Consider the following 19107-nt stretch of genomic DNA (forward strand, 5'->3'; position numbering starts at 1 on the left):
TTGTTGGATGAAGCGGCCCGGACCGACATTACATGACCGCATTCAGGAGACTGGTTCTACCGACGTGCTTTGCAAACAGGTGGTTGGCGGGTATCTATTTCTCCAACTTTAGTTGAATCGAGTTTGACTCCGCCCGGTCCTTGTATATTATTAAAACAGCACACTTAACGAAAAATCATTGTGGTTTTGATGCGTAGGTAAGAACGGTTCTTGCTACAAGCCCGTAGCAGCCACGTAAAACTTGCAACAACAAAGTAGAGGACGTCTAACTTGCTTTTGCAGGGTTTGCTGTGATGTGATATGGTCAAGACGTGATGAGATATATATTGTTGTATGAGATGATCATGTTTTGTAACAGTTATCGGCAACTGGCAGGAGCCTTATGGTTGTCGCTTTATTGTATGAAATGCAATCGACATGTAATTGCTTTACTTTATCACTAAGCGGTAGCGATAGTCGTAGAAGCAATAGTTGGCGAGACGACAACGATGCTACGATGGAGATCAAGGTGTCAAGCTGGTGACGATGGTGATCATGACGGTGCTTTGGAGATGGAGATCAAAGGCACAAGATAATGATGGCCATATCATATCACTTATTTTGATTGCATGTGATGTTTATCCTTTATGCATCTTATTTTGCTTAGTACGGCGGTAGCTTTATAAGATGATCCCTCACTAAATTTCAAGGGACAAGTGTTCTCCCTGAGTATGCACCGTTGCTACAGTTCGTCGTGCCGAGACACCACGTGATGATCGGGTGTGATAAGCTGTACGTTCACATACAACGGGTGCAATCCAGTTTTGGACACACAGAATACTCGGGTTAACCTTGACGAGCCTAGCATATGCGGATATGACCTCGAAACACTGAGACCGAAAGGTCGGACGTGAATCATATAGTAAGATATGATCAACATAGTGATGTTCACCATTGAAAGCTACTCAATCTCACGTGATGATTGGACATGGTTTAGTTGATATGGATCACGTGATCATTTAGATGACTAGAGGGATGTCTATCTAAGTGGGAGTTCTTAAGTAATATGATTAATTGAACTTTAATTTATCATGAACTTAGTCCTGATAGTATTTGCAAATTATGTTGTAGATCAATAGCTCGCGTTATAGCTCCCCGTTTATTTTTTATATGTTCCTAGAGAAAAATAAGTTGAAAGATGATAGTAGCAATGATGCGGACTGGGTCCGTGATCTGAAGACTATCCTCATTGTTGCACAGAAGAATTATGTCCTTGATGCACCGCTAGGCGACGGACCTATTGCAGGAGCAGATGCAGACGTTATGAACGTTTAGCAAGCTCGGTATGATGACTACTTCATAGTTTAGTGCATCATGCTTTACGGCTTGAAACCGGGTCTTCAAAAACATTTTGAACGCAAAGGAGCATATAAGATGTTCCAAGAGCTGAAATTGGTATTTCACACTCGTGCCCGAGTCGAGAGGTATGAGACCTCTGACAAGTATTTTGCCTACAAGATGGAGAAGAATAGCTCAACCAGTGAGCATGTGCTCAGAATGTCTGAGTACTACATGGCTTGAATCAAGTGGGAGTTAATCTTCCAGGTAAGATAGCGATTGACAAAGTTCTCTAGTCACTATCACCAAGTTACTGGAACTTCGTGATGAACATAATATGCAAGGGATGACGAAAACGATTCCCCGAGCTCTTCGCGATGCCGAAATCGGCGAAGGTAGAAATCAAGAAAAGGATCAAGTGTTGATGGTTGACAAGACCACTAGTTTCAAGTAAAAGGGAAAGGGAAAGAAAGGGAACTTCAATAATAATGGCAAGCAAGTTGCCACTCCCATGAAGAAGCCCAAAGCTAGACGCAAGCCTGAAACTGAGTGCTTCTGCTGCAAAGGAAATGGCCATTGTAAACGGAACTGCCCCAAATACTTGGCAGATAAGAAGGATGGCAAAGTGAACAAAAGTATATATGATATACATGTTATTGATGTGTACATTACTAGTGTTCATAGTAGCCCCTGGGTATTTGATACTGGTTCAGTTGCTATGATTAGTAACTTGAAAAAGGAGTTACAAAATGAACATAGACTAGTTGAGGGCGAGGTGACGATGTGTGTTGGAAGTGATTCCAAGGTTGATAAGATCACCATCGCACACTCCCTTTACCTTCGGGATTAGTGTTGAACCTAAAATAAATTTTATTTGGTGTTTGCGTTGAACATGATATGATTGGATCATGTTTATTGCAATACGGTTATTCATTTAAGTCAAAGAATAATTGTTATTCTGTTTACATGAATAAAACCTTCTATGGTCATACACACAAGGAGAATTGTTTATTGTATCTCGATCGTAGTGATACACATATTCATAATATTGATGCCAAAAGATGCAAAGTTGATAATGATAGTGCAACATACTAGTGGCACTTCCGTTTAGGTCATATTGGTGTAAATCGCATGAAGAAACTCCATGCGAATGGACTTTTGGAATCACTGGATTATGAATCATTTGATGCTTGCGAACCATGCCTCATGGGCAAGATGACTAAGACTCCGTTCTCTGGAACAATGGAGCGAGCCACTGACTTATTGGAAATAATACATACCGATGTATGTGGTCCGATGAGTGTTGAGGCTCGTGGCGGGTATCATTATTTTCTGACCTTCACAGATGATTTGAGCAGATATGGGTATATCTACTCAATGAAACATAAGTCTGAAACATTTGAAAAGTTCAAAGAATTTCAGAGTGAAGTGGAAAATCATCGTAACAAGAAAATAAAGTTTCTACGATTTCATCGCGGAGGCGAATATTTGAGTTACGAGTTTGGTCTTTATTTAAAAACAATGAGGAATAGTTTCACAACTCATGCCACCTGGAACACCACTGAGTAATGGTGTGTCTGAACGTTGTAACCGTACTTTATTAGATATGGTGCGATCTATGATGTCTCTTATCGATTTACCACTATCATTTTGGGGTTATGCATTAGAGACAGCTGCATTCACGTTAAATAGGGCGCCGTCTAATCCGTTGAGACGACACCGTATGAACTATGGTTTAGCAAGAAACCTAAGCTGTCGTTTCTTAAAGTTTGGGGCTGCGATGCTTATGTGAAAAAGCTTCAACCTGATAAGCTCGGACCCAAATCGGAGAAGTGCGTCTTCATAGGATACCCAAAAGAAACTGTCGGGTACACCTTCTATCACAGATGCAAAGGCAAGATCTTTGTTGCTGAGAATGGATCCTTTCTAGAGAAGGGGTTTCTCTCGAAAGAAGTGACTGGGAGGAAAGTAGAACTTGATGAGGTAATTGTACCTTCTCTCGAGTTGGAGAGTAGTTCATCACAGAAATCAGTTCCAGTGAAGCCTACACCAATTAGTGAGGAAGTTAATGATGATGATCATGAAACTTCAGATCAACTTACTACCAAACTTCATAGGTCAACCAGAGTACGTTCCGCACCAAAGTGGTACGGTAATCCTGTTCTGGAAGTGATGTTACTAGACCATGATGAACCTGCGAACTATGAGGAAGCGATGATGAGCCCAGATTCCGCAAAATGGCTTGAGGCCATGAAATCTGAGATGGGATCCATGTATGAAGAACAAAGTGTGGACTTTGGTTGACTTGCCCGATGATCGGCAAAGCCATTGAGAATAAATGGATCTTCAAGAGGAATACGGACGCTGGTAGTAGTGTTACTATCTACAAAGCTCGAATCGTCGCAAAAAGTTTTCGACAAGTTCAAGGTGTTGACTACGACGAGATTTTCTCACTCGTAGCGATGCTTAAGTCTGTCCGAATCATGTTAGCAATTGTCACATTTTATGAAATCTGGCAAATGGATCTCAAAACTGCATTCCTTAATGGATTTCTTAAAGAAGAGTTGTATATGATGCAACAATAAGGTTTTGTCGATCCTAAAGGTGCTAACAAAGTGTACAAGCTCCAGCGATCCATTTATGGACTGGTGCAAGCCTCTCGGAGTTGGAATATACACTTTGATAGTGTGATCAAAGAATATGGTTTTATACAGACTTTTGGAGAAGCCTATATTTACAACAAAGTGAGTGGGAGCACTACAGCATTTCTGATAAGTATATGTGAATGACATATTGTTGATCGGAAATAATGTTGAATTTTCTGGAAAGCATAAAGGAGTGTTTGAAAGGATTTTTTTCAAAGAAAGACCTTGGTGAAGCTGCTTACATATTGAGCATCAATATCTATCAAGACGCTTGATAAGTTTATTTCAATGAGTACATACCTTGACAAGTTTTTTGAAGTAGTTCAAAATGGAACAGTCAAAGAAAGGAGTTCTTGCCTGTGTTGCAAGGTGTGAAGTTGAGTAAAGACTCAAAACCCGACCACGACAGAAAATAGAAAGAGAATGAAAAGTCATACCCGATGCCTCAATCATAGGTTCTATAAAGTATGCTATGCTGTATACCAGACCTATTGTGTACCTCACCATGAGTTTGGCAAGAGGGTACAATAGTGATCCAGGAGTGGATCACTAGACAGCGGTCAAAATTATCCTTAGGGGAATAAGTACATGTTTCTCGGATATGGAGGTGACAAAAAGTTCGTCGTAAAGGGTTACATCGATGCAAGTTTTGACACTGATCCGGATGACTCTAAGTCTCAATTGGATACATACTGGAAGTGGGAGTGATTAGCTAGAGTAGCTCCGTGCAGAGCATTGTAGACATAGAAAATTTGCAAAATACATACGGCTCTGAATGTGGCAAACCCCTTGACTAAACTTCTCTCGCAAGCAAAACATGATCACTCTTTGGGTGTTAATAACATAGCGATGTGAACTAGATTATTGACTCTAGTAAAACCTTTGGATATTAGTCACATAGAGATGTGAACTAATCACATAAAGATGTGAACTATTGGTGTTAAATCAAATGACGATGTGAACTAGATTATTGACAATAGTGGAAGTGGGAGACTGAAGGAAATATGCCCTAGAGGCAATAATAAAGTTGTTATTTATATTTCCTTATATCATGATAAATGTTTATTATTCATGCTAGAATTGTATTAACTGGAAACTTGGTACATGTGTGAATACATAGAAAACACAGAGTGTCCCTACTATGCCTCTACTTGACTAGCTCGTTAATCAAAGATGGTTATGTTTCCTGACCATAGACATGTGTTGTCATTTGATGAACGGGATCACATCATTGGAGGATGATGTGATGGACAAGACCCACCCGTTAGCTTAGCATTATGATCGTTTAGTTTTATTGCTATTGCTTTCTTCATGACTTATACATGTTCGTCTGACTATGAGATTATGCAACTCCCGAATATCAGAGGAACACCTTGTGTGCTATCAAACGTCACAACGTAACTGGGTGATTATAAAGATGATCTACATGTGTCTCCGAAGGTGTTTATTGGGTTGGCATAGATCGAGATTAGGATTTGTCACTCCGTGTATCAGAGAGGTATCCCTGGGCCCTCTCGGTAATGCACATCACTATAAGCCTTGCAATCAATGTGACTAATGAGTTAGTTGCCGGATGATGCATTACGGAATGAGTTAAGAGACTTGCCAGTAACGAGATTGAACTAGGTATGATGATACCGACGATCGAATCTCAGGCAAGTAACATACCGATGACAAAGGGAACAACGTATGTTGTTATGCGGTTTGACCGATAAAGATCTTCGTAGAATATGTGGGAGCCAATATGAGCATCCAGGTTCTGCTATTGGTTATTGACCGGAGAGGTATCTAGGTCATGTCTACATAGTTCTCGAACCCGTAGGGTCCGCACGCTTAATGTTCGATGACGATTTTATATTGTATGAGTTATGTGATTTGATGACTGAATGTTGTTCGGAGTCCCGGATGAGATCACGGATATTGCGAGGAGTCTCGAAATGTTCGAGAGGTAAAGATTCGTATATAGGATGATAGTATTTGGACACCGGAAGTGTTTCGGGGATACCGGGTACGTATCGGGTCACCGGAAAGGGGTTCCGGGCACCCCCGGCGGCCAGGATATGGGCCTTATTGGGCCTAGGGTGGGACTGACCAGTCCCTAGTGGGCTGGTGCGCCCCATACATGGCCGAATAGGGGGGAGAAAGGAAAGGGAGAGGAGAGAAAGGAAGGGGGCAATTCGGCCTCCCCTTTCCTTCTCTCCCCCCTCCTCTTTCCATCTCCCTCCGGAAAACATGGAATGGGGGGAGGCCGAATAGGATTAGGCCCCAAGTAGGATTCCTCCTACTTGCGGCGCACCTCTTGCTGCTCTCTCCCCCTCCCACCTATATGTATGTGGGGGGGGCACCGCTAGAACACACACCAAGTCTTCTCTTAGCCGTGTGAGGTGCCCCCCTCCACAGTTACACACCTCGGTCATATCGTCGTAGTGCTTAGGCGAAGCCCTGCGCCGGTAACTTCATCATCACCGTCACCACGCCATCGTGCTGACGGAACTGTCCCTCGGCCTCAACTGGATCAAGAGTTCGAGGGACGTCATCGAGCTGAACGTGTGCTGAACGCGGGGTGTCGTACGTTCGGTGCTTGGATCGGTTGGATCGCGAAGACGTTCGACTATATCAACCGCGTTACTAAACACTTCCGCTTTTGGTCTACGAGGATACGTGGACACACTCTCCCCGCTCGTTGCTATGCATCTCCAAGATAGATCTTGCGTGATCGTAGGTAAAATTTTTGAAACACTGCGTTCCTCAAAATAGAATAGTCGACTAAATTTCATACCTCAAAATTTTGAGATTTTTTAATTTTTTAAGTGTGATTTTAAAGTTTTACTAGTCACATGGGTGCACGTGAAACCATGTTCACCTTTTTATTTTTTATATCCGCTCGGGTCATATTGTACAGACTTTAGAGTTGTAGCGTCCAATATAACAGAACACATCAAAATAGTCCCTACAACTATTTAGTTACCGCCTAAAGAAAAAAAAAGGTAAGTCAACTTTCTAGGTCATTAGATTAAGATCCAACAGCTGTTGCTTTTTCTTCTTCCTCCGGCTTTCTTAGAGTATCTTCAAGGCGTACCCACGTTTTATTTTTCATTTAATAATCGCCTACAGTAAAAGTGAGATCAATCGGAGATGTGACAGCACGTAACTTGTGGGCTGGCGGCCAGTTTACTCGATCTGGGCGTTCGATAGATATCGGATGACACTTAAGTCGTTCGGATCTGTTACGAATTTTCTGTCTCACACTAAAAACACTATGGATGTCAATACATCACGAAACTTCACACATGAGTAGAATAGTCGACTAAATTTCATACCTCAAAATTTCAGGTTTTTTAATTTTTTAAGTGTGATTTAAATTTTTTACTATTCATATGGGTGCACGTTGAACCATGTTCACCTTTGTATTTTTTTATATCCGCTCGGGTCATATTGTTCAGACTTTAGAGTCATAGCATCCAATATAACAAACACATCAAAATAGTCCCTACAACTATTTAGGTACCGCCTGAAAAATAGGGTAAGTCAACTTTCTAGGTCTTTAGATTAAGATCCAACAGTCGTTGCTTTTTCTTCTTCCTCCGGCTTTCTTAGGGTATCTTCAAGGCGGACCCGCAAACCTCCTGCAACGGTTCAGACCATGCTGTCCGGACCACGGAAGCCATCCAATTCCATCCTGTATCGATCCATGGGGCAGTCTGCACGCGATTTCTCCTGTAAATTGGAGACAAAGTGGGGGAGGTATGCGGGAGTCTGGACACCTGAAACGTAGGACACCAACACCCCCAGCACACCCAATCCCCCCTCCCGGTCCCATTTCCTTCCACTCCGCCCCTTCCCCCCTTGCTTTGCATGTGCATCCTCAACCTCCGTTGTCGCTGTTGTTCGTCTCCAGTCGCCGTAGAGGTATTGTCGGATGTCCGGAACTAGCACTGACGCGCCCGCTCACCGTTCCGACAGAGCTTTCCACCCTGGAGCCGTTTGTACCCAGGTACAGTCCGCCCCCTGACGACGACCTCCATGGCGGACACCACGCCCGGCAGGTGTTCGGTCAAATGCCATAGAGAGTTATTTTCAAATGTTATGTCATTTTTAGAGTAGGAAGGATGGTGGGCTGACGGATGCGGGAGGATTTTTGCGAGTTGCCATTGGAGATGCCCTTAGAGCATCTACAGCCGGACTTCCCAAATTGATCGGGCGAACGCAGGACCACTATCGGACTAAGCTTGACTTCCTGTTGTTATATTCTTGGTCTTTGGGGATTGTTTATCTTGATCACATGTAGTATTATCTGTTCTGTTTTGGGTATGCATGACACCTCTCCTGATTAAGTTCCATGTGTGATGGTATTAGGCATAAATCCGTTTATGTGCGGTGCATATTGCAGGTGCCAGTTACTCCTACATCTTTCTTTAGCTAAGCTGTTAGTTCATGTATGATCTGGACAGTGTATGTGTTGTGCTAATCTGGGTTAAGAAGGAGCAACCATGCGATCACAATGCATGATTTTTTTCTCCAGCACAATGCTAGTTAGACAAAATGCCGATATTTACAGCCACAGGGTGTAATGAGTTGATTCTGGGTCTCTAGTTTATGTTATTTCTATCTACAAAAATGCTTAACAACATGCCATGTTAGGTGCATATATTACTCAAGCTTTATGGAGTGTATAATTTTATTATATCTTTCAACTATGAGCTATATTTCTAGCTCCCGATGGAGTTTCCTGAGATATTTTTCTCTAATCTTGCTTTGTTTCACCATGTTCCTTCTTCTAGAAAATGTGGATGATTCTGTGAGGTTCTCTAATCTTCTACATCATTGGCTTCCGCAACCTCAACCTCAACTCATTACATCCCTACCTCTCCCTTGGTTCATGTGTGACTCCTTGCTTTGTCTCTCTCTCGCCATCGAGTCATGGGTGACTGGTGCTGGTAATCGAGATGATGGTTTAGTTTTCGATTCTGTGATGGTGTTCTTGTGCCCACCACAATCTTGTTATTGAGGTTTAGTTTTAGACCCTTTTCTTGTCTTATCTTAATACCCACCGGATACCCTTTGGGTATAGGATACCAATTTGTGCCCCATGGATATTGACATGGATGGGTATAGAAAGAAGATTTGGGTTTGGGTAGAAAAAGGTCGTACCCACCCATACCCTACCATTGCCATCCCTACTTACTCCTAGCATCCGCACTCTTCGATTTTCCTCCTTTATCGACAAACTGGCCCAAAAAGATATTCGGTGACATATCACTTTGATGAGAATAATAAGATCATAATTGTATTCTCTCAAACACAATATCATACAAGCATCTCCATATAGTCCAGAAGATAGCAAAAAAACCCACCAGTACCAGATTTTTATTTATCTTTAATCCAAGCACCAAAACAAGTGTTTAAGCTGCAGGAAAATTTCTCAAATCGAAAGCACACTTGAACAAACTCCAAACCAATTTAGCAACTATGCATTTGAAAAAAAGAAGATGAATACCACAAAAAGCACAATATTGTTTTACCTATCCAACCTCTCTGGAGCAAATCGTCCTTGGTTTATATGCTCTTCTTAATCATCAGCCATAGAAATATTTAAATTGAAGGAGGAAATTTTATTTTCCACATACATTTTTGTGGGAAGTCATTGTTGACAATAACAAGTTGACTGTAAAAAGATTTGATAGTGAACACAACATCATATGTAAACATCCACATGCTGGTATCTTGGTGGTATCTTTCCTGTTGGACATTTTAATTTAATGAGTTTAGTCAACTTATATATAGCTATTGTGGGATTATTTACAGTACATATGGTTGTGCTATGGAGTCTCGACCTTCAGTTTAGTGCATTGGCAAGGCAAGGAAGTTATCTGGAGAAAGCTGGTATGGGTGACCAAGACTAGCCACACCATGTCTCTCCTGCTACTCTTCCTCGTATATTCCAAATAAATGTGTACTTTTGAGATTCAGTCTATGTGGGATAGTGCAAGCGTATATATGTATCTGGTTGTGGGGATATAGTAGGCATAAAAATGTTGCATGCATTTTTGTTTGCAATGACATAACAATAGATGACGCATGGACACACAACGAGTGACGTGTATGCATGACATCAAGCTATCGGCCAACATAAATGGTATGACATATAATTGAATCCACAATTGCTCTTAAACAAATAATATCGAATGGAATACAAATGACATCGAGAAGGAGGGGAGGTCCAGAACAGATTGGAACTACTTGAATATGATTGAGGACAAGAAATAGACGCGTGCCTTGTGCCGTTTTTCATCAGCACTTTTTTCGTCGGTCTCTTTTTTAACCTCTTTATATTTGGTGGGCTAAATTTGGGGGGATTTATTCTTGTTGTGTTGCAATAGGTGTTTTATGTTTGGGTTCCGATGCTTTTGGGATTACGTTGCAACCTTTGCGAGAATCTTGCAAACTCTGTATCCTCTCCCCTCCCCTGCTCCCAAATTTTTCCAACAACTCCGCAAAACAAAGGTACGGAAAAAGGGAAAATGTGAACGAAATTGGGTGAGGGCAAGCAAAGCAAAACCAACGAATGATCGAAGCAGCAAGCTCTGGAGTGCGTCCAATCCAACAGAGCCAACATGCCACCAAACGCCAAACCCATCAGATATCAATGTCTTGGTGGTAATAGCATCTACTATTGCAGGGAGAAATGTCGGGGCAATCCCCTATGGTGTTTTGATATCACAAAATGTATGATTTTCTTGGTAGTGGTGGTGCCTCACAGTGCAACAATGAAGCGGCGCTAGCTCACCTTGCAAACCTCTTGGCAATGATGGTGTTCACGATGGCATCAATTTTGTTTTGGTTAGAGGTTCTCCCATTTTATAATTTGTGTACCTAAGATCCTCATTGTTGATAGTACAACAAGCAAGCAATGGTAGCTCGCCTTGCAAACCTCTTGTCTTAAACCAAAGTGTGCCCAAACGTGCAACGATTTAAGGTTCCCACAATATTCGACTCATGTGGCTTTTCGAATCTTTGAGATTAGTCCAGTTTAGACGGATTTTCGTTGTGCAATTTTCTTCGGTGAGTCAGAGTGGAACATCAGGATGCAAAAGGCGATTATACAGATCACAACCTTAACTATCTTCGTTTCGACTTTCACTTTTATGGTGTATATCATGGTTTGCGTTATTTATGACTTATTCCACCTAGTCAACGTGGAAGTCAAATCATTTAGTAAAATAATATGAAACATTTTGCACTTGTGAATTAATAAAGGGAAAAAATAGAAAGTTTTTTAAAACAACTTGAACTATTTTTTTTCCATTAAATGAACAAGGTAAGATAAAAAAAATAACACGCCCACCTTGGGGCTCGAACCCAAGACCACAAGGTTAAGAGCCTTGCGCTCTACCGACTGAGCTAGACGGGCATTTTGCTTAATTTTTCAAATTTACTCTCCTCAACTGTGTTTTCTCAAGTGATGTGAACATACTATGTATAGGTTTTCTTAATTTGAGATTAGTACTATACGCGGAAGTTCCCCGTTGCAAAACTTTTTGAGCAGACGAACACCGAAAGGTAGGCGGCAAGTAGGCACGATGTGTTTCCAACCCAGGCGGCCAAGGCACCGGATAGCTCTGTGTAGTACTAGTGTAGTGTGTACGAGGTGCCAACCGAGCTAGGAGCCTAGGAATAGGATCCTAGCTAGCCTCCTGACCTTTCATGGCTTTACATCAACGTGTTAATTATCTTTCCTAGTTAGGTTTATAATCACAACCAGCCAGTCGACTCCCCGCCCCGGTGATGGTCAGGATGAACTATTGGTTGCTTGATGACGATTCAAAACGGCATGCAGGTTGCTGCACGGATCGATGGACTTCCTTGTGCAGTTCTCTTCTAGGCCGACCATTGGATCGAATGCACATACACGGAGTCACGCGGCAATCCATCCATCATACATCACTTCCATTCCATGTAATGTAGCACGAGCACACCATATCGTACTGGCTACGCTACTCTGCTCGATCGATCTTCTATGTATGTATGTGCAGTACTAAGAATTTTGGTAATTCCAACATCAATCTTCATCCTATGTATGTATGCATCGTTGCTCTCTACGGACTATCATCTTGATCTGCAGGGGAGGAGGTCATTCTGGTGGTAAGGGAGGGCCTCATCTTGACGATCTGCTCGTCGTCGGCGAGGCCCATCCTCTTGGCCGACATGCCGGCCTCGAAGAAGCGCCGCACGGCGCTCCTCATGTAGGAGGTGCCTTCCCTCACGTTCATCCTCTCCCTGATCCTCTCCTGCAGGCTGCTTAGCTGGTGGTCGCCGTTCAGCACCGCCGCCAGCTGCACGATCTCCTGCTGGAACGAGCTCAGCTTCGCCTCCTCGTTCGCCTCCGTCTGCCGGATCCTCGTCGGCGTCGGGAGTTGCTCTGCACATTTCATAACTTTCATAGATAAGCAAGCTACTCATACACAGACTACAAAGCAAGCCAAGTGGCAATACCATGTGTATGCTGAACTTGACAAATTACCTGGGCAGTCTGTCCTCGGTTCAGTTCTGGTTTGCACGACACCTTCGAAGGTCCCAGCCCACGCGTCCCTTTTTGTCAGGAAATCCTGTGGCAGATTGAACAGCTTCTTCACGGTTGCCGGAATCGAAGAATGCTCAAATTGCGACGTCGGGGTTGGACTTCCATTCGGCCCATGCATAACTGAAACCAAAACAAATATGAGCAACGAATGTACATTGAGCAAATCTAGCATCCGTTTTCATATATTAACAAAGAAGTGCTGACTGACCTGTCCCCTTCTCAATCCATGGAGAGATCAAGATGGCCGGGACACGCACCCCCAATCTGTTGAACGTGAAGTTGTACGGGGGCGGGCCGACGATGTCATCGGGGCTCGGCACACCATCGACAGGGGTGGGCACATGGTCGAAGAACCCACCATGCTCGTCGTAAGTGAGGACCATGAGCGTCTCATTCCACTGGGGGCTGGCGCGGAGCGTCTCGTAGATCTCCTTGACAAACATCTGGCCCTGGTAGACATCGTGGGAGGGGTGGTCGTCGTTGGCGGGGTGGTCCTTGGAGTCCATGTAGTGCTGCTCGATGACGGCATAGTTGGGGAGGGAGCCACGGCGGGCGTGGTCCCGGAACGCGTTGTGGAAGGGGTGGAAGTTGAGGATGTACTTGAGCTTGCGGAGGTTGCGGTAGAAGAGCACCGCGGGCACGTCCTGGAAGTAGACGCCGAAGGAGAGGCCCGCGTCGTGCACGTTGTCGAAGATGGTCCTCTGCGGGTACCCCTTGGCTAGCAACCTGCATAGGTGCAACACCATTGTCAGAAAATCGGTCAGGGTAGCTCATGTCGTGGTCTCTTCAGTTCAAGTGAGGATAGCAATATTGTTCCTGCTCCCCGAAACTGCTTCGTCGTGTAAAGGAAAACGTTTTTTTTTAGCAGACAAGACGACATTTTATTGAGTGAAATGTAAAAGAAAGCATTTTTTAGACAGGTAAAAAGAAAGGATATGCTCTGGATCCCTTCTGAAAACATTTTATTGAGTGGAAACTTCGTTTTGCTCATTTCTGTCTTCCTGCCACGGGCTCAATCAAGTCGACTGGACTGGGCTGTTCGGAGGCCGATAGTGCTCGCTCAGTCACGTACTGTTGGGCTGAGACTCGGCTAGTTTTTGGGCCTGCCATGATACAAGCTGGTGCAGGACGACAGCAATGAAAGACCACCCTTCTAGAAAAACACTTCTACACCTAAAAAAAACACTTCTAGAAAAAAAAAACCTTGTAGAAAAAAAAACCCTTCTAGAAAAACAACACTTATTTAAAAAAAAGCAATCAAAGAATACGTAATCACGTATTCTCAACCAAAAAAGTAATCATCGTATTCTCCAAAAAATCTTTCAAGAAAAAATATTCTCCAAAGAAAAGAAGAACGTAGTCACGTATCCACACGTACCCCTAGATGAAACACGCCCTCTGCTACTCTTGTGTATAAAAAACGTAGTAACATATCGAACGCCGGTGGTTCATTTTTCCTTTTTACCCTCGAACGCGTTGAGGGTACAGTTCAGGAGTCTTGCCGCATCTCACTTCGCTTCATCCCATGTGCATGTGATGTACTACCGACAAAGGTCATGGGAGGTCGCATGGCCGAATAAACTCTTGCGTCACGGACAGGGCCGGGCATGCACGGATTTCCACTCTAGTCACTCGCCGGACGACCGAAACTCTGAAATAGAAGCGTAGGGAGACACTCACTGACGGTGAGCCCAGTCAACCTTCTGGTCCCACGGTTCAGCGAGGCGGGCCAGCGCCGAGAGGTCGCGCGAGTACTGTCATTTCTCGTCAGTTTCACATGGATGCATGATTGATCGTGCGCACCGTCCTCTCCTCCGGCGATTAGTTCGTACTAGGAGTGGTGCTAGTGCTACTAGGATTAATTACTATTCTAACCCTGTTTGATTAGCCGCATCCAGCATAAAGCAGCGTGAGTGATGTGATGTCTGGAGCGTGACAAAAAGCAGAGGCGCGAGAAAGCAACGCGTGGCCCACATATAAAGTTTTGGCAGCCGGCATTTGGGTTCCTCGTGTCGGCTAATCACAGCCGGCCTCTCCAATCAAATCTCATTTCCTTGTTACACTAGTACGTGCTAGAACTAGAGTGGCAGTGTCCTCTCGCATTATTATTTTTACTCTTTTTGCGAGGGATGTCCTCTCGCATTAGACACTGTAATGTCAGGCTAAAGCTCTTTTCCCAACGAGTGCTTTGCTGCTCAACGAAGGAAGAGGAAAAGCGCTCGGACAAGAGCCGCCCTTGCCCTACACAAAAGATGAAAGCGGCACCACTGCTCCACTGGCAGCAACATTTTCGCAAAGGAACAATGTCGGAACTGAGAGGTAATGTTACACACTAATGCGTGCTCCACTACTATTTGAATTGCACCATCTTTGTGCAAGCTGTTACTATACTACGACTACTATTAGTTTTGTTCGGATTAGGAAGTAGTAGTTCGTTCCACGGCCGTGTGACTCACTAGATGGTTGCTGTACTGCCGAAGAAAGAGGAATAAAATGGTCCCTGTGATCTTCTTCTAGTCGATCAGATTGATGTGTCTGACTGATATCTCCTATAGCCTTGCAGCAGCGTTTGGGCAAGGAGAGAGCTGCCGACAAGGGCAGCATAGTCTCCGTGCACTGAATGCTCTGTCCCGGCCAGATATAAATCGGCCACTCTGCTTCACACTAACGTCAGCGCAAGCTATAGTAGTACTCCTACTACTCTACCTCCTTCCGGCAACAGGGTAGTACGTCTGGTTGTACATGGTGCCACGTAGCTACTGTACCGTACTACTTTGACCAAAACAAGACCACTGATTTGACGACCTAACCAGTGTAATCCAAATAATTTTAGTAGTAGTATTGTAATATTAGGATGTGATAATGTACGTTCAAGCAAATTATTAATCCTAGTGTAAATAAAACCACAGATATGGCAACCATTAAATCATAGATATAAGAAAAACGTCTCCATCGATCGTGCTCGTGTTGCTAATACGCAACACCCTCGTACTCGTATAGAGCTAGCACTTTTCTACAATTAGCGCGATCACGACATTCTTGTTCCTATCTAAGCGCGCATCATCCCCAACAACCTACCATCAATATCTAATTTATTTTGTTTTTGTTGGCGACCAACCCACCCCTCTCCCTCCCTCCGCAATGCAGGTTGGAATCGAATCGAATCCACCGCGCGCGCCCACGCACACGCAAAGAATCAAGACGCATTCGCCGGATAGATGGAACAGAATTAAGGCCTGAAGAAGGAGGGCGTACGTACTCCGGGTTGTTGCTGGTGGCGCCGCCGGAGGTGCCGGAGTGGACGAAGAGGCGGTTGGGCTGGGTGGACGACGGCACGGACGCGAACCACCGGTCGCACACCGCGAACTGCGCCACCAGCTCCCGGTACACGGCCACGCTGTCGGGCGCGAACCCGTTCATCACGGCGTCCGTCATGTTGCCGCCGCCGATGGACCGCGCCTGCTGAACGAACCCGTTCATCCGCGGCGGGCCGGACGCGTCGTCGGACCCGAAGATCTGCTGCCGGATCTCCTGGTACGAGTGGCCCGGGTCCGGGTCCACGAACTGCGCGCCGTCGCCGAAGTAGACGCGCGGCCCCGCCGCCGGGTCCGACGCGTTGGCCGGGTTCCACTCGGCGCCCGTCACGCCGTCGATCGCCGGGTTCAGCCGCTTCATCCACCCCAGCATGTGGTCGAACGACCGGTTCTCCATCACCACCACCACCACCGTCTTGATCGGCCCCGCGAAGGCGACGGCGCCGGCGCCGGACGAGGCGAGGAGCAGGGCCATGGCGGCCGCCAGGAGACGGCGCTGCGGCGTGGGAACCGCCATTGTCGGTCGACTGATTGGTCTGTGTGTGCGCAGCGCAGTAGTGGAGAGAGGAGGATTTTGGGGGAGCTCGTGAGGGAGATGGACCCCGCCCGGCTCGGCTGGTTGCCTTGTGGGGTGGTGGTGGAGGATGCTGTCTTTTTATCGTGGACGGCGGTGGGCGGGGTCTACATCTTCTGGACGGGCCAAATTAGCTACGCCCATGCACGGCTGCCGTGATGTATTCCTAGCTAACACAATTAATCTTCGTTAATTAATTCCTGCAAATCATGCAATGGGGTCAACCAAATTCCTTTTGGCATATCATAACCACGTTTACGGATATATATCCTGCAATAAAAAGGCATTTAATCTAGGAAATAATAGAAAAAAAATAAGATTATAGCATGCATGAATTTAATCTTATCCAGTTAAGTGAGGGGATTTTTTTCTTCTTCGAAATGGAAGTTAAGTGAGGGGAAATTATTTTGTCAGAATTAGCTATTTCGTAGCCAAGATGATGTATCCGTAGCTAACACAATTAATCTTCGTTATTAATTCCTTGAAATCTAGCAATGAGTCAACGAAATTCCTTTTAGCATATCTTTACCCCGTTAATGGATATATATTGTGCGATACAATAATATTTAACCTAGGCAATAATAAAAAAGATATATATTGTGTAGTACCAAGTATGTGTATTTAATCGTATCTAGTTAACACTAGTAGAAAAAGGGTCATCTGTCCCGGTTGGTAAGGGCCTTTTGTCCCGGTTTTTGAACCGGGACTAAAGGGTCGTTACTAATGCCCTAGCCCTTTAGTCCCGGTTCTTACACGAACCGGGACAGATGGGCCTCCACGTGGCCGGTGCGGCGAGCCAAGGTAGGAGGGCCTTTGGTCCCGGTTGGTGGCACTAACCGGGACCAATAGGCATCCACGCGTCAACATTTCAGGGGCTGGGGTTTTTGTTTTTTTTTTAAAAGGGGGGGGTTTGGGGGTTTTGGCGGGTTAATTTAGGTGTTTCATATATTGTGTTAGCTAGCTAATTAATAGAGAGAAGTGTCCTCTCTTATCTCCGTGCTTGGTCGACGCTACGTACTATATACGTATAGAGAGGACTAGACACGCTAGCTAGTAAGCAAATGAAGGAAACAGAAGATCGTCATGAACATATGCATACAGAGAGAAGTGATATCGACCACCTCTCCTTCTCCGAGAGATTGGTCGAACAACAAGTTCTCGTATATCTATCCGACACTACCGGCTACATATATACAATAATTATCTCTTACAATATAATCTCCTAATTATATATGAACACAGTGTCCACATAGTATTCTCCGTTTTCAGCGATCACGTGGTCAAGGAAGAATTCCGCCAATTCCTCTTGAATTGCTCGCATACGATCTGGTGCTAGGAGTTCATCCCGCATCCGAATGATCTAATGTGAAGAAGGGGGTCAATACATATATATATATGAATAAATGAAACTCAACACAAATGATGGTAATAAAATAAAATTGTCAATATTATTGCTTACGCACTTCATATTGTTCGTCAGAGTAGCCCCGCTCACAGGTCGTGTGGCGGATGGACTCGCAAACGTAGTATCCACAGAAATCATTCCCTTGTTCCTGCCACAACCACTTTACAAGAAATAGAGGTCAATCAAACAGATAAGCAAGCATGCTAAATGGTATTGATGAAACTAGCGCTTGAATCACTAGGAGATGCGCGGAACATGCTACTATAGTACTTACTTTCGGGTGTCTAAATTGCAGCTTCTTCGGCAGTCCCGGAGCTTTTTTGGTGAATTTTCTCCAAACCCTGCCAGACAAAGAAAACAATTACTTGATATCAGGAAATGAACAAAGTTGCTGATATGGTGGATAATGATCGATTTAACTTACTTCTCGAGCATTTGAGTCATGTCCGCATAGTCCTGGGGATCTTTTCGTCTCGAGTCTAAGACGGTTATTACTCCCTGCTCAAGCTTAATCTCTAGGAGAATATAGTGGAAGCTGCGCATGCATGCATAAGTCATCAATTACATTACTATAACCTGGACTAATAAGGGAAACCGAATATGCACAAGACAGTAACACTCACTTGAAGTTGCAAGGAAATAGTATTATATCTTTGTTTTCATTTATTACCAACGATCGTAGAAAGTTGGCCTCGGTATTTTCGGCATGATATTTAACCTCAGTTGCATCTATGAGATTTGTGTTAATGAATCCAATATCACCGATTTGTCTTTTCTTCAATTTGGCGATCTTCAATCTGCATAATATAGTGAGGATAATTATAAATACATGCAATGAAAGAGCTGACCTATATAGAGAGACTTAATGACAGAAGTAGTACTACTTACAGACAGTAGCAAGTGACCGTTGATTCATCGAGGGCCTTTTGATTGAAAAACTGGAAGAACTCCTCAAATGGAACATTCAATAGTTCAATTCCAACGAGGTCATGCTCCTCTTTAACTCTCAGCGTCAAAGTATTCCTCCCCCAGACTCTCTCCAGGTTTTCATGTACCAATCATGTAATCTTCGCATCATCGTTGTTAGAGATCTTTCATCTTTGACGAGAGGCTTCCCGTAATGGTATTTGTCTTCGTCCACCTCCAAGAAATTATAATGTACATCGTCGGGCAGGTAATCTCCAAGATTGCTATAACCGGGCACCATCCTCGGATCATTAGCGACGATGTCGCTAGACACCTTGAGCGGGGGGCACAATTGGTTCGCTTGT

General features: G+C 44.3%; 1 protein-coding gene and 1 non-coding gene across 2 annotated transcripts; both read right to left on the reverse strand.

The window, feature by feature from the left end:
- Positions 1–11300: 11300 nt before the first annotated feature.
- TRNAK-CUU (transfer RNA lysine (anticodon CUU)) lies at positions 11301–11373 on the reverse strand. The gene has a single exon. It is a non-coding gene; the product is annotated as a tRNA-Lys (tRNA).
- A 519-nt stretch (positions 11374–11892) lies between these two features.
- LOC109737151 (non-specific phospholipase C2) lies at positions 11893–16486 on the reverse strand. The gene is made up of 4 exons (XM_020296363.4): positions 15803–16486; positions 12752–13269; positions 12484–12663; positions 11893–12381 (listed from the first exon to the last, which is right to left on the reverse strand). Exons 1-4 carry the CDS (start codon positions 16372–16374, stop codon positions 12059–12061), a joined length of 1593 nt encoding a protein of 530 aa, XP_020151952.2. The 5' UTR covers positions 16375–16486; the 3' UTR covers positions 11893–12058.
- Positions 16487–19107: the final 2621 nt, after the last annotated feature.

Source organism: Aegilops tauschii, chromosome 3 (assembly GCF_002575655.3).
Source record: "Aegilops tauschii subsp. strangulata cultivar AL8/78 chromosome 3, Aet v6.0, whole genome shotgun sequence".
NCBI classification, from domain to species: domain Eukaryota; kingdom Viridiplantae; phylum Streptophyta; class Magnoliopsida; order Poales; family Poaceae; genus Aegilops; species Aegilops tauschii.